This window comes from Myotis nattereri, assembly GCF_964212035.1.
Source record: "Myotis nattereri genome assembly, chromosome: 6".
NCBI classification, from domain to species: domain Eukaryota; kingdom Metazoa; phylum Chordata; class Mammalia; order Chiroptera; family Vespertilionidae; genus Myotis; species Myotis nattereri.
This window is the reverse complement of record NC_138081.1, coordinates 88,954,032-88,970,735: the sequence shown is the minus strand read 5'-3', so window position 1 is coordinate 88,970,735 and position 16,704 is coordinate 88,954,032. Positions and strand designations below refer to the sequence as shown.

At 40.3% G+C, this 16,704-nt stretch overlaps 1 protein-coding gene across 3 annotated transcripts; it reads right to left on the bottom strand.

The window, feature by feature from the left end:
* Positions 1-2,093: 2,093 nt before the first annotated feature.
* On the bottom strand, positions 2,094-16,326 carry GPRC6A (G protein-coupled receptor class C group 6 member A; the record flags this gene model as incomplete). Of its 3 annotated transcripts, none has more annotated exons than XM_081094759.1 (6): positions 2,094-3,208; positions 5,514-5,637; positions 6,761-6,973; positions 12,537-13,373; positions 14,176-14,479; positions 16,133-16,326. In XM_081094759.1, the coding sequence occupies 6 exons, from the start codon at positions 16,324-16,326 to the stop codon at positions 2,094-2,096; spliced, it is 2,787 nt and encodes a 928-aa protein (XP_080950885.1). The 3 variants fall into 3 exon arrangements, with proteins under 3 accessions (XP_080950885.1, XP_080950887.1, XP_080950886.1); XM_081094761.1 differs by having other exon boundaries at positions 13,062-13,373; XM_081094760.1 differs by lacking the exon at positions 6,761-6,973.
* Between the last annotated feature and the right edge of the window lie 378 nt (positions 16,327-16,704).

The following is a 16,704-nucleotide window of genomic DNA, read 5'->3' as shown; positions in this document are numbered from 1 at the left end:
AAGCAGGTAGGTTGGTTAGAGAGTAACCTGGACTATGTAGCTTTGGGAGGTGTTTGGGTCAAAGTTAAGACATGAAGTTGGCCCTGGTCATGGCTCAGTTTTTTGACATCCTCCAGTGCACAAAAGGCATGGTCAGGGCACATGCCTGGGTTGCAGGCTTGAGCCGCTGGTGGGGGCATGCAGGAGGCAGCTGATCGATGCTTTGCGCTCACATTGATGTTTTCTCTCTGTGTCTCTCTCTGTCCTCTCTCTAAAAATCGAGAAAAATATTTTAATGATCTATCGTTAATAAATACATGAATTTAGATAATATTGTAGCCAGAGGTGTGTTGACACAAAAGAGATTTAGACTGAGACTGGAAGTCTGTGGAATACCTACATTTAAAAGTCAAATAGAGGAAGACATACCAGCAATAAAGACCAAAACTAAATGGTGAGGGATGTCAGAGTAGGACCAAAAGGGCCTTTGCATCAGATTGAAGAATTTTGCTAATTGAAAGCTTTACAATATCATGGAAATGAAGACAAATTTTAAGAACGAGAAATTATACCACAAATGTTATTCAAGGGCAGTGAATGCTTAAAAATGACCATTGAATTTGACAGGTAAAAAGTCACAGGTAACTTCTCTATGAACTATATCAGCGAAGTGATGTAACTAGGAGCCAGTTTTGAGTAGGTTCAGGACTAGCGGGTCACAAGTCAACAAGGGCATTACCCTTCCAAACACTCGGTTGTGGAAAGGAGGGGGTAGCTAGAGAGAATATCAGCACTGGAGTCATTGTTATTTTGTGTGTTTAACTGTTTTATAAGGATGGGAGTGATGTGAACGTGGCATCCAAATCTTTATCACCAGCCCTGACCTATCCCCTGACCTCAGAGTCTTACATTCATATGAATGTTCAATACATTTTGAAATTATTCCAGTCACTACAAATTCAGTATTTCATCTTCTACTCTTAACCAGTCTTCCGCCTGTATTCCATGTCACCCTTCAATAAACCAAACTAGAAGCCTCTATGTTATCTTTCACCAACTACTTCAAGTAAACAGTCACCTCCTATACAGCTTGATTACAAATACATATGTATTCTCCTTTCTGTTCCTGGGATAGATCCTAAACCTCCCTCAGCTAGACTCCATTCTCTATCCTGCATCAGAGTGATCTTCCTGACATGGACCTTGGAACCTATCATCTTTCTACAGATACTTTTATGGCCACCTTTTACCCACATGGTGAAGACCTAAGCTCCTTATAGAAGAACTCCAGTCTTTAGCATTCATTTATGACCAAAATGACTGCATTTCCCTGAACATACCTTCTCAACATCCTTTCTGCTGCTGCTCCCACTTCCTCTCTTTACCTGGAACAGCTTTCTGTACTTTTTGATTAGCAAACTCTTATTCATATTTCAGGACTTCATCTATATATTATATCCTTTATTTGGACTTCTTTGTAACCCTCCCATCATCTCCCAGGGTGGCTATGTGCCACTTCACTAAACTTTTCTAGGGCCCTACGCATATTACAATCACAGAATTCTCATACTGAATTGGAGATGTCTACGTGTTACTGTCTTCTCCTGGATTTTGAGCTCCCTGGAGTCAGGAATGATGCCTTGATCTTCCTATTCCATTGTATTTAGCATATCAGCTGGCACATGAAAACTGCTCAAATGCTTGTTCAACTAGACTGTGCAGGGGGGTAGGGTGAGGAGGTGAAGATGCTCAAGAGGCAAGGAGAGAACCCTACAAAGAGGTTTGAAAGAACTGGTAGAGGATAGAATAAGGATGCTATATTATGGGCTAGTTTTGAACAGAAGAGATACCTTTAGCTATGTGCTTAAGGGGAAGGAGGTAAAGATGGAAGCAGATGGAAGTGGTAAGGAATAAAGTGAGTTGCAGGTTGAGGGATCTACTTTCTTTGTTAAACAAGTGGTTGGAAATGGGGGTGGTGTTCAATCAAAACTTGGTGAAAATAGTGGCAGCGAAGAAATGCATAGAACACAGTTGCCCGGAAAGTAAACGCGCATCTTAAATGCAAAGACCCTAGATACATTTTATTCTGGAACATGCAACCTCTTAGGATGCATTCATATGCTTGAAATTCGTTTTCGAGGCCGAGTTTTAGGTGCCCCTGTAACATTCTCGTTGCATATGTGCGCACATGCTTGCGTCTGGAGATCTTTGCTCTTGGGCCAGGCTGCAGGCTTGCCACCAGAGCCGGGATTGGTGGCTGTGCTGTTGCTGTTGGTGGAGTCCAGTGAAACATGGCTCGTGGCCAGGCTGCCTGCGCTGTGGGAAGAGTAACTATACACCGTCTGGAGAAAGGCAGATTTTGTGTTAGTCTCTTGCTTACAAAGAATAACATAGCATTTGGGGAAGAATGTGCAACACAAGATCCCGTAGTTAGATATTAAAATAACGATAATCTCCACAGCTGGCAAATATTTGCCAGAGGTGGTGGCATACACGGGGATGAATGTGATCCAAGCTATGAAGTAAATGAGCATACCAAATGTGATGAATTTGGCTTCGTTGTAATTCTCGGGTAATTTCCTGCCTTTGAAGGCAAAGAGGAAGCAGATGAAGGCCAGGATGGCAATATAGCCCAGCATGGTGCCAAAGGCAAGGATGGACCCCTCCTCACATTCCAGGATAATGACTCTGGGCAAGGAGACGTTCTCTTCCACCGTAGGGGCTGCAAAGACTAGCCAGAGGGTGCAAATGGCCACCTGGATACCTGTGCACGTGAAGATGATGGGGATCGGTTGATAGAGGCACTTCAGGAAGTTCTGTAACTTGGGATCGAAGCTGAAGGCAAGCAGTATTTTCAGGGACTTGGTCAAAATGCAGGAGATGCAGAGAGCAAAGCTCACGCCAAATAGCATCTGCCGTGTTTTGCACGTGAAGTCTTGTGGTTCTCCGACGAAAAAGCCGGTACTGGCAAAATTGAGGACATGACAGAGGAGGATCACGTAGCAGACCATTAATCCCCCAGATGATTTCACAACGGGCGTGTTCAGGTTTCTTGTAAATATTATGCCAACAGCCAGAACAAACACGATTCCCAGCAGGGAGAGTGCCAGGAGCAGGACAGCCAGGGCATCATTCCAGCTGAGGTACTCCACTTCCTTTTCGAAGCACGTGGTGCTCTTTACAGGGGCCCAGTGAGTTTCGTTGTTGCATAAAAGGCAGTGATCCATGTCTGGAAGACAGAGGAGATTCGGTTACATTGCAAACATTCAAACGAGGTGGTTGTCCAGCATTCTACAAATAGAATTCTTCTCAGCCATAGATTGGACGAGAAAATGGATAGAGATAATGGTCACAATGGTTACTTATTAAAATAAAGCCTGCACCGAACCCAAAGAAAGTGAGAGAGTACAGATGAAGGTGAGGGAAAAGAAAAAAGGAAGAAAAAAAAAAGGAAGAAAAAAAGCCAGCTAGGCTGTGGGGTTTTAGGAAATTATTATACTCAGGATAGATTTTAGTCTGTTGTGAACTTGCTATTATAGGTGGCTGTTCAGGGGACTCTGTTGAGAATAAAAGCTTTAGAATCAGACATATCTTCAAGTCCCTTTCTCTGTCACCTGTGAGTCCTGTAATATTGAACTATCATTGAATTTTCTGAGCCTATTTGCAGTTTTCTTAAAAACTAAAAACCGACTGTGTCATTGGGGTGCTGCCTTCAGTGAGATTATAGATATGAGGTGCTTTGTGCGGAGCATATCAGGCTATAGACGCTGGTGGGAGCTGCTATTGTCAAAGAGGCTGCAGTTCTTTCAGAAGCAGAGACAATATGGCTGGGTCACCTCAAGGCCCTCTGTAAGCGAGATAACACAAGATTGTAATCAATGACAGTTGATAAGAGTTAAAGTTTATTTTCCCTGGCGGGGAGGAGGGGGTGTTAGTGGCATTGAGCCTCCGGCTCGCAGTGATAAGGTTGGAAATGATTTATGCTGATTCTGACTGCAGGTGCAGCACTGATCGTTGATAGCGTGGAGTTTGTGGGAGGGTGATTGCATTTGCTCCCCATTTCCACCCCCTAATGATGGGGTCCCGGCTACTTCTAAGAGGCCTTGCTGTGAGCGTCCATCTGCTTCCACTCCACAGTGCCCATTCAGCATTATACAGCACCTGTGCTCTCTTACTTCTTAACCTCAAATAGAAACCTTGTGTTTCTATTTATAAACTCTACATTCCCAGCCTCCACCTCTTACCAAATCCAATTTCCTTCCAAATATCCTTTCTTCCCTGTCTTTCCTTTACCTTGGCTGCCAGTGTCTGCCATTTTATTCATTCAGCCGACATTTATCGGCCTGGCCTGTGTGAAGGGCTGCGCACTGGAGGAACAGGAGATGCTATCCTTTCAGATTAGCCTACACCCTTGCTTTTCCTCCCAAGTTGTGCTCAGTCTTTTACACTTGTTCTTGGAAGCAACTTGCCCTGGTTAGCAAAAGACAACCCCGGTTGTATCCTTGAAAGACTTTGTGCATCTTTATGAGAAATAAATGCTATGTACTCGCTTGTTGTTTTCATTTATCCCACTTGGCAAATAGTTGTAGATACTGTTTCGCCTGGAAACCCTCCCTCCCCTCCCCTCCGCCCAATTACCTAATTATTTATGCAGCACAGCACAGCCCAGTTTGAGATAAATGGCATTTTTGTAAAACGATGACAGAACATGGATATTGGAATGTTTGTATGGGATGCTTCTCCTTGGAGCCAATAAGAAAAAAGAATAAGCATTCAGGGGCTATTCGGGCTCTGGGGTTCTCAGCTTTTATAGGGCAAATAGGAATGCTACTATTAACAAGGGAATAGGATGCTTTTAAAGCAGGCTTGACTTATAAAGTGCTGATAGCTCCTTTCAGGGTTCCGGAGGCTGCTGACCTCACTCCTGTTCTCTAATATGTGTATATTGCTCTGATGTTGTCAAATTGTTAACAGGTTTTGGCAAATGATCAGTTAGTAGCATCCAATCTCTGTCAATAGTTCACATCCTTGTCTCACAGAAGGTTCTTTTTCAGGCTTCACTGTTGCCTCGGGGTAAGAATAATGAGATCTCCCGGGTAAGCAAACCTCTGTATATACATCGATTTCTATCGTGCTTGGCTTAGTTAACTCAGCATTGGTTATTTATAGCTATGGTGCCCCAACTGCAAGTCGGCATGTCTGTGTGGGAGATACATGGATAAAAATGGACAGAGGACATGCACTGTTTTAAGAATGCTGGAGAGGAAGCCAGTTGAGGGTTTGTCATCTTCCCTTGCATGTGAAGTTACTTTCACATCCTTACTATGTATTGGTTGCCTGTCTGCTGATATAGTAGAGCAAATTGCAAGATAAAATGAAATCTCACTGCTGTTTCATCTGGGAGAGAAGCATGAGATGCTTCCCCCTCCCCCAAATGAAAGAATAATCCGAAATGGGTTTCCTATAAACAAAATATCAGCCTAAGAGAAATGGCCCAGGCGTGTCACTGCCCAGGCTGCAGTGACTGGAATTACCCGTCTGGTTACTGTAGTGGTTTTCAGGGCAGTTCACACATTCATAGCAGCAGGTGTGCTGACTTCTGGTGGTTTTCTTCATTTGCCCAGGACTGCATTCCTTGGAGCATTTGGATTGAATTTGCTGCAAAATGAAAAGAAATCCCAAAGAGGTTTTTAAAAAGATTTATTTTCATTAACTTGGACTTCATTTAAAGATATATTTACTAAATAGTATTTTGGTCTTTTACAAAATGGTGTCATCAGATTGTATTGTGATCTGGAGGAATGTGAATAAGTCTAAAAAAATAAGAAAATACCGTAGATAGTAAAACTGCCTTATGGATCCTCCAGAGCAAACTTTTAATCTGAAGTACCCACACGCCTGGAGGATGTTTGGCTACAACCGCAGGACTCACCATGAGACAAGCCGAACATCATCGCAGGGATAACAGTTAACCTTTCTTCCCAGCAACAGGACCCTTTGTATCCCCCCACATAAGAGACAGCAGAGCCATGATAGCTTGGGGATGTCAATAGATTTAGGGTTATCTGATGTTTTGGACTATGGGTTCTGCTGAGTTACCAGAAACGGTGATAGCCCAACTAGCCTGCATATTGACAAGAGGATCTTGAAATCTGACCTCACTGATCTCAGATATTATTTGTTTTTGCTACCTCCGTGAAATATTTATTTATGGGTGTTTCCATCAGAAAGGCAAACTGGTCTCTTTCTCTTTTATTTTTTATTAATCCTCACTGGAGGATATTTTTTCCATTGCTTATTTTAAGAGAAAGTGGAAGGAAAGGAGGGAGGGCAAGAACGAGAGAGAGGTGTGAGAGAAATACATCAATTGGTTGCCTCCTGGGGCCTAGGATAGAATCTGCAGCCCAGGTGCATGTCCTTGACTGGGAATCGACCCTTTGGTGCGTGGGCTGATGCTCTAACCATTGAGCAGCTAGCTAGGGCAGATGGTTACATTTTAGGAAAGGCAGAAAGTGAACCACATTTTCTGAGAGGGAGAGAGAGAGAGAGAGACAGAGAGAGAGAGAGAGAGAGAGAGAGACAGAGAGAGAGAGAGAGAGGAATTGAGGGTGTGTATGTACAAGGGACAAAAACAAAAGTTGGCTATGGAATTTAAGGAAAGAAGTTGGGAACAATGAATAGGTTATAAGATCACTGGAGGCCCTGGTGGTGGGGTCAAGGACTTTTGCAGTTGAGGTACCAATTAATTTGAGTGCTACAAAGCAACCTATAACACAATTACCTTAAGATTCCTGAACTCATTTTTTGTTTCCTGGTCTGTGATGATAAAGACATCATTCTTCAAGTCATATTGTGCCATGTTGGTGATAGTCATGTGGCCATTGACCTCCTTCCAGAACACAACGTCATATCCAGCATTCATATCCCCATGGGCATCAAAATGAAATGACGTTCCTCCATCCGTGAATGTCACATTTTTCAGTACATCTAGTAACTATAAAAAAGAATAGAAACAAACACTAATAGAAATATTGTAAGTGTATCCCTTATATCAATTTTAAAATTATATAACACCGCCTTACAAGAAACATCATCTACAAATTTTAAAAAAAGACATCTCGAATCAATGAGTGTGGTAACTCGTTGCAAAGGTTCTTACCTATTAGACAGCAATTTGAGAACTCTAGCCTCATTTATACCAAAGTCTTGCTCTGTGAATTTGAGAAGCAAGTTAATGTTTATGGATGGTAGCTTCTCTAGACCATAACATTGAAATCTTAGCATATTCATTTTTCACATCTCAGAATGGGTCCTCTGGAGGAGATGCCTGGACTGTAACTCTGGTTCCATATCTAATTAGTGGTGTGATCTCAGCAGTTACAATTTTTCCTAGGTCTCAGCTTCTCCATTTGTAAAATGAAGTAAATGAAACCTACCTTATAGGGTTTTTAGAAGGATTAAATATAATTATGAATGTAAAGAGTGCCCAATATCTGGCACAGATTAAGGGTTAATAAAGGCTATATTAATACCTATTATACCTGTCATTAATTAATGGGGAAAATATGCAAACAAATAAAAATATTGAGTCTATCAACTAACAATGTCATCTGACATTCATATGTTACTTGCTAATACTCAAATCTGTGATACCGTTTTACTTCATAACAACTTGGTGAAGCATGTTGAACAGGGATTATCTCCCTCTTTTCTTATATGAGGACCCCTAGCCAAGAGGCAATGGGACTTATCTGAGGACACACATCTTGACTTTCATTATATGGTCTTTCCATTGCACCTAATAATATATTAATTGAAAGTCTTCTCACTAGTTGTTTTCTCTCTGACTCAAAAGTAATCACTAATGTGCCATCTGTCACTATGAAAGGCAGCAGAAAGCATCTTTTCTTTAGAATCACAATTGGCCCGGGTCTTGGCCCAGTCTGAGCAGGTAATTCAAGCAGTCGTTGCCCTGCTCACCTCCCCAAAATGAAGGCTGAGGGGACCGAGCTACAAACCCGGGAGGTGGTCCAGGAACAGCAGCACCCTGCTCTTGGGCGTGTGCTGAGTAGCATCCCCATCAGAGAAGTCTGGTTGATGGGTGCGTGTAAGGCAACTGCTAATGTCCACCCTAAGTCCATACTTGGTTAGTCACACGGGAGGTGTGGATCTTATTCTCTCCAATGGTCTTCAACTCTGCTTCAGTGATTGCGTGCAGAGTACAGTGGCTTCTAAATTCCATTTAATTTATTAATATTAAATAATTTTTTAACTTGAGGGAATAGAAATGCAATGAAAAATTATTTATTTATTTATTTATTTTAACCAGCTTGTACAGTGAATACCATGCAACTAGGACAGGAAATGTGTTACTGACAAATGAGGCAGACACATTGAGCTTGTGCTGCAGAGGAAGAACACTGGGCATTGGGGGAGGAAAACAGGTGGCAGTTCTGGCTCCTCCGTTAACTTGCTATATAATCACGGCTAAGTCAATAGCCTTTGTGAACATGCCAGGCCTGCTCGTTACCTAGGTCTACGATGCCATGTGGCTTTTGTTCGGTGCAAAAGCTATGAAATGTGGCAAAAATTATTCTATTTGAATAGAATTATTCTTATTTTATTCCATCTCAGTTCATCGTTTATGAATGTTTCTTTCCTTCATTTTTTTGGTCAATAGAATATAAAAAAATCAAGTTGTATTTTAAGGTAAATAGATCAGCTGTGACAGTCATTTCAATGACCAAATGTCACTTTAGTAAAATCTCTAAGTATATTGATTTGATTACACAGCCCCACAGATTTGATAGTTCATGCAATGAATGTAAATTCATCAGTGTTACATTTAAATAGCAGGATATTAGATTTAACCTGGTGAAATTAACAAAAAAAAATCCTACTTTAGCAATTTTGTGGAAGGAAAAAACGGAGGGAACAAAAATAAAAGAATAAGTGAGGGCCTGCTGTCAAGATTCCCACCTCTGCCTGTATGTTGATTTTTTTTTTTTTCAGTTCCTTCCTTAAGCAAAACACCTACGCCCCAGTAACTCAGCTCTTTAGGGAGTATATCCTTTTCCACTCTTGTGTTTGAATGATAATTTCCACCTGTTTTTTCCTTGTATTTAATTAGGTTTTACAGGGTAAAGCTCTGACACATATACATACTGTAAATAATGATAACATTGTACGATGTACATAAGTGTAATTCTGTGCTTGTTCTTACAGGAAACAGCGTGGAGGCAAATAACACAGTACTTTTCATTACTTGTTAAATACGATAGAACATTTGTCCTACATTAAGGTACAGTTTGTACATTAACACTCCAATTATTAATCTATTAAATGCTTTTTTCCACCAATTATGTATTTATTTTTCATCGAGACTCTGAAATTCACTATAAATTGACACGACAAAATGTAGAGAGTAGGATTTGCATATCCATTATTAGCTAATTCACCTCTGTATGCTAATAACCTGCCTTTGTGAACACAAGTCCAGGAGACCACTCCAGATAAGCTGGTGTAGTTAATGCTTTCCATTTCCCTAAGGGCTCTGATGTTTGGCTCCATCTCCACAAGCAAGCTGTGCTTATGAAACAGAGGCATCTGTGTGAGTAAACTGCAGAAGAGCAGAGAAAGCAGCCTAGTATCTCCAATACCCAACCTATGTTTTTTTCTTTTGTGAACTTTTCTGTGGTGTAGCAAAAAGCCCACTGGACTAAAGCTGGGGCAGGTTCACTCCTAGCTGTGGGGGTGACCATGGGCCAGACCCTGCTGCCGAGGTGCCCTCCATCTCTAAACTCTTGTGTCAGTCACCAGAAGCGCTTCCTCCTGTCACTTCTTTCAGATGGAGTGGGAAGAATATGGGTCCTGTGGACCTACCCTAATATAAAAATTGCAGATGATAAAATTTTAGTACAGTAGGCCCTACAATTTTATAGTTATTATTTTTGTTATCACTCCAAAATCACTCTCTTATTTGAACATGTCTCTTCTGACGTCTGGACAAATATCATACCGCCATTGCTACGTAGGATGTCTCTTATAAGTTCTTCCAATTCAACATCTCCAAAATGCAATGCTAAATATTTCTTCCTCTGATCAGACCTCCAGTCTTGTCTGTTTTTCCACCTCAACAAATGACACGAGTTGCTCAAATATTTGACTCATTTGTAGCAACTTCCATCTATCATCCTTTATATGCAATTTCTCTCCAAATGCTCTCTTCATTCTTCCCCTTAAATAACCATGCACAGGGTGGGACAAAAGTATGTTTATAGTTTTGAGTATGCAAAACTAGAGTTGATGCTTGTATTATTATTTATTAATTATTTTATTATTTCCATAACAACAACTGTAGACCTACTTTTGCCTCACCCCGTACATGTTTCTCCATCCTCGTTGTCATACTGTAGCACAAGGCATCCCTATTTTAGCCTGGATGGCCACACTGGTCTTTTTCCCACCCCTAATGGCTTGATTGCATGCCTCACTAGAGAACTTTAGGGAGAAAATTGTCTTAGTTTCCATAATATTTTTAGCACTAAGCACCATGTCTAGAACACTGAGACATCCAACCAATATTTGCTAAATAAATGTATTTATAGAAGTTTGATTATTAGACATTCTTCTCATTCCACATACATCACCTACTACCTTATATATCATCAGTTAAAGGAAAATAAAATACTAAAAAGAAAGCCAAAATCATTGATTGTGCTGTCCCTGAATACTGTTCACAAATATCACCAAATGTGGAGCCAAAGTAAGGATTATCCTCAAATATTGGGAGAAATGAAATTCTTTAAAGTTATTTGAAATCTAAAATCATTCAAAAATTATTATTTAAATGTTAGTGAATTTTGCCAGTGGAAAAATAATCTTTAGGAATGTAGCTTTGATTAGTGACCTTAAATGTTGCTGATTTTAAAAGTTTAATGTCTATGGAGATTGCCTCATGAAAAGACAACATTATTTGCATTATTTGTCCTACCGAATATGGCACAGACATAGCTCACTCACATCATGATTAAAGGGTCCTCTCTTCCTCTTTGCAATCTGTTTCTGTTTGTTTCTAGATAAACAGACTCCCTGCGACATAAAGGACAACCCCGGGCTTCTAGTGTTTAAATGAAACATTTTAGCAGATTTTGTTTAGATTATACTATTTCCAGGCTTTTCTTCAGAAGGTTTGAGATTTATTCCTGATGTAAAATGCGTTCCCAGACCTTTAGAGGATGAATAGCTCTTGCTATTTGTATTTCTCTTTCCTTATGAGGCTTTTTATGTTGTGGTTTCATTATGGTGTCCACTTAATTTATAGTTTTTACCAATCCCTTATTAAACATTTTATACTAAACAGAGTATGTTTTCAAACAGGCACCTTACAATTACTAGGCATATATACTTTAAAGAGAGTTCTAATTTTAAAAAGATCCTAATTTCTGATCTTACTTATTCATTAGGTTTTGTGCCTTGAATTTCCAAGGTGAAAACTAGTTTTAAAATGAACAATTTAAAACACCCTATGACCATCACATGATCCACCAAATGTAAGCTGATCACCTCAGACGCTGGAGCTTGTGCTTGTGGATGTTTAAAATAAAAATTACGAAAGTAGAAATAGCTTGTCCTGGATTCTCACTTGTAAGAACAGACGAATTGAGCTTTATTCCCAAATTTAAAACAAATATATTTTTGGAACATGATTCTGCTTCAAGGCAGATAAGTTTGGCTTTGAATATATAATACTGAGGAATTTGTTTTTGATGAGTTAAATTTTTCATCAGAAAGCAGCAATTTGCTTTTAAATGACTTGTTCATGGGCATTTAAAAACCAGAATGGAAAAATTTTCACTAAATAGGGCCATATTAAGCTTGTGTTTCTACAAACTAATCAAAGAGAAGAAAGGGAAAGGTGTCTTTTACACACAATTAGTGATTCATTTTAAATGGAGACATCATAGGAACTGTTATGATTGACCTAAAACATTCATTTGAAGAAGACTGCAGTTCTAGAGAGACTGCCCTAAGTCAGAGTCATAACTGGAGGCTTTGGGACTATACGTCACCAGAGACATCATGAAAAGTAGAGGGTGTGGAGTCAGATGACCCAGACTAGAATCATATTTCTGGCACTTCCTAGCTTAGTTTTCTCATCCATAATATTTAGTAATGATAAAAAGACTCATTACGCATGCCTGGTCTATCTTGCATTTGTTAAGAGCATGAAAAGAGGTAATTCTTATGAAGCCTTGACAAACTCTAGATCAGATAGAAATCCATAAACTCCAGGAAAATAGCACTATCAACAGAATCTTCTTAGAAAATAGAAGAACACAACTTTTGTGGGTCAGAGTAGGAAGTAAAGGTAAAATAACAACTCTATTACCTTCAGTAACAAAAAGCAATGGGTAGAAATTCAGGTTATTTAAACACTGAAGGTGTCGACTAATAAGAGGAATACTAAGAGCATTTCTTCTAACTGCAAATTAAAGCAATGAAAGAAATGGAGGAAATTATGGTAGGGGAATTTTCGTGGGTATGTGAGTTAGTACCTCCCATGGTTGAAAGGCGTTGGGGTTCTCACAGTCTCGAGCTTGGCACAGATCCCGAAGGGCGTAAGCAAGGGCAAACACAGCGAGCTGAATACTGTGAACAAGTCCTGGCTCAGTGTAATCCCACAGGAAGTCATTTCTCAGGGAGAAGTTCCTGTCTACATCCTTGTGAGCCTTGTAGGCCAAAGTCCCCTGAGAATGGTTGAAAATGCATTGACTCAAATCACTGTCTTTGACATTAGCACAGGCAGACAAGAGCATGGCATATTCATTTAAGGGTTTGTTATGTTCCCTGGGGAACATATGCAGATTTTGAAGAAAGGACTGGAAAGAGGACACATTCCCTTTTCGAAAGGCAAACCCCACAACTTTGCCGATCTTTTTAATGTTAGGAATGGTGGTAATCTTGATGGCTGTCGACCAATTATCACTAGCAATCCAGACCTTATTTATATTCCTTTCAATGGCTTTAGTGAAGAGACTGATAACATGGAATTGCCTCAGAAATACCACAATGACATTGACGTGGGCTTCTGCTATGATTTTCTCCAGTGTCTGATTGATCCTGATTTCAATGGTGCTATCTGAGAGGAAGGCTGGGAGAACTTCTTTGAAGGCTACGCACACGTTATTTGCCATGGTCTGAAGTACGAAAGTGCTGAGAGCCAGTCGTCCATAGTCATCATCTGTGGTTATGATGCCAATCCAGTTCCATCCAGATTTCTGGATCAGGTGGGCCATTGCTTTAGTTTGGTAGAAGTCACTGGGCACAGTCCGTAAAAATGAAGGAAAGCGAATTTTGTCACTTAGGATTTCTGCCGTTGATTCATAACTCACCTGGAAAGTGACAGAATCTTTTAGTTATGGTGTGGAAGAGCTCCAGACGGCTGTGCCTAGTAGGTGTTGCTTGACTCTGAGTAATGATGCCAGAACTTAGTGCAGGGCTCTCTAAAATCTCTTCTGGTTCTTCAGAGACCCCTTTCCTTACCTCCTGGTTCTTGGTTTGCGTTACAGAGAGAGCCGTAGTTCCACAGTCTGCTCAAAGCTTTCTCATCATACTCAGAACAAATGCAAATATGACCACAGTTTACAAGATGCTACATGACCTGGCCTTTGCCTCTCTCTGTAAATGCATTTCTTACCATGCTCCTTTCTGCTCACCTGATCTGGCCATTTTTATTCTTTGGACATGTTAACATTGTACATGATGATTTTTTTTTTAGCCTAGATACTGTCCTTCCCTCCTCCATCTTCCCTTGGCTGCCCCTTCTCATTCAAACATTATCTCTTTGAGAAGTCCTTCTTGACCTCCATTCCCCCTTCCTTCTCACTCGCTCTTCTGTTTTCTTTATAGCGCCTGACTGATATTATTTCAGAAACAAGGCAGTTGAGCTCCTCAAAGGTTTGTGTCTGGCTCAAATCATGCTGAAAACGGTCAGAAACTAGACAGACTGAGAAGTGACTGCTCCCTTTGTGCTTTGTCCGCTACCTGATCCACATGGGAACCATCCTTTCTTGGACTAGGAGAAAGGAAAGCTTAAAGTAAAAGCAACTTCCTAACTAGTTTCCCAAATTACCCTGACCTTTCATAATAAAGAGTGCAATCGAAACCAATGTAGGGAGGTAGACCAAAACCTACCTGTGGCATGAGCTGTAAACTCAATATCCTGGAGACAGCCATGCTTATTTCTGAGTAGCCAGCCCCTATGACAGCCTTCACCCTTGGCGTGTAGCTGGAATAGCTACACTTAACCTCCACAATTTCTCTGGAGCAGTTGAACTTAGAAAGAAACCTCAGAGCAGCTGCCATTGCCACTGTCACTTCGGTACAAGTGTCATAGATTTCGTACCCCAGTTTGACTCCAGATAATAATGTTGAATTATTGATCATCTCGATGCTGTGTATCATAGCAAGAGTTTGAAGAAACATTGCTATTTCAAACCTGTTGAGAAAGAAGAATTTTTTGAAATCAGAAATTAACTTTTCTACAGGCATGATGATATCTCATTTTATCCACATGTCAGCCTCGTAATAAACAGTTTCTGGATCAAGGAAACTTACCTTTTGAAGGGGCTAACCTTTATTTATTTAAAAATAATTTTTGATGGAAACCTTCTTAAAAGGTATATAGAAACCCAGCCCAGCCAGTATGGCTCAGCTGTAACCTACTTTTGCCCACCTTATATAGTTAGTTATTTTATAATTATCAGTCCATAACGTAATTTTACATGGGAGTTACTCTTAAAGTATTGATTATTTCATTTATTTTAAAATTTTATACAAAAGAAACCCACTAGAAAGTAGGGTTGATACTTTAGTGAATGAGTCATCAGTTGCTCTTTACCTCTTACACCAGTGGTTCTCAACCTTCTGGCCCTTTAAATACAGTTCCTCATGTGTTGAGGCAGGGGGTCCCGTGGGGGTGAGGCCGACGGAGTCCTAACGAAGCATGCCCGACTCCGGAGACAGGTTCAAGACGCAGTCTGAGCTTTATTGTTTAAGTACAGGGACATATATAACATTCCAGACCAATCAGAAGTTTACACCATCCTTAGGGCAGCCAATGGTAGGAAAGATCAGGGTACTATGTAGGGGCTCTAGGGGGCTTGCTCAGGCGGGCGCTGCCACTTCCCGGTGCGCCGAGGAAGCTTGTATAGGCGAAGTGCGCTCACGCCATTGCATCTGCCACTGCGCTGAGATAAATCTCCTGAGCTCTTCCCACAATGTGTGACCCAACCATAAAATTATCTTCATTGCTACTTCATAACTGTAATGTTGCTACTGTTATGAATCATCATGTAAATATCTGATATGCAGGATGGTCTTAGGCAACCCCAGTGAAAGGGTTGTTCGACTGCCAAAGGGGTCGTGACCCACAGGTTGAGAACCGCTGGTTAAGCGATTGGCCTAAGTCTACAAAATTAGTTTGCCCCCAAACTGAAATTAGAATTCAAATATCCTGCTCTCCTTAAAGAAAATCTATTTGTAACATCCTCTACCCCCCTTTACTTTTCCATATTAAGCTGTGCCTGATGTCTTCTCTATAGTCGAGCTTTCACATGTAAAATGTTTAACAAGGAAGGAACACTTTGGGTTGAGGAAGGGCCTTAATTTATCATAAAACAATTAGATTAAAAACAACAACAAAATAAACGCAATGTTGACAAAAATGTTAATATACAGAAAAACTTTGAATGTAGTCTATTTTAAACTAAGGATTAAATAATAGATCCATGTTTAAAACAAAAACCGTATTGTGAATGATAGAAATGTAAACATGTTAAGTGTATTTGTGACGGACAGACTACAGTGTCTTCTTGGTTTTCTAAGCTGACTTCTGGGATTTTTTCAGGCAAAATAGATATAAACTTATTAATAAAAAACATTCATTGCTTCTGCACTTGGAGGCTAGTTATATACATAGCATTGATAACATCTCTCTTTTAAGGAAGCATAGCAAGACTATGACAACTTAAAAATATGAGAGTTTAGATTTTATTAAAACAAGTTAGATGTCAATACAAGTACACATTTACATACCTGGTCTCTCTGTGTAAGCTTGAAATTTAATTGTGTTCTTTAAGGCTTTACTCACCCAACACATTTCTGGATTTCTGGTCGTCTGGGATAATGTTCTGAGGACAGCATTTTTTCATGAATGGCGAACAAACCTCCAATCATGATATGTCCTGGAGAAGTGGCAGCCACGAAGTCATCAGGGGTCCGGCAAGGCTGGGAAGTAGCAAGAATAATCACAAAGCAGGTAATCAGTACAATCAACAATGCCATGTTTCTAACTCATTTGCTCACTTCATGCAAGTTCTCAGGCAACAGTAAGCTCACAGAGTGCCAACAACATGTAACTATTTTCCCTGTAAACACCATGGAAGGCATAGGACAGTGTCAAGGGCCAGAAACACTCAGTATTCAGATACTTGCTGAAAGTCAAAACAGCTCTTCACCAATAAGAACACATCAGACTTCCTCACACTCCTTTGTGGGAGGTGTGTGACAGCAGGAATGCCTGGTAAAGTGGAGAGAAACTCAGGGACAATTTTGCATTTTCAGGGGTGTCATATTCAAGGCCCAAAAGCATCAATGCAGTTCATAAACTGTTTAAGTAGAATTCTGCTTTTATTTTCTTGAAAAAGCTCTATTTAAAAAATG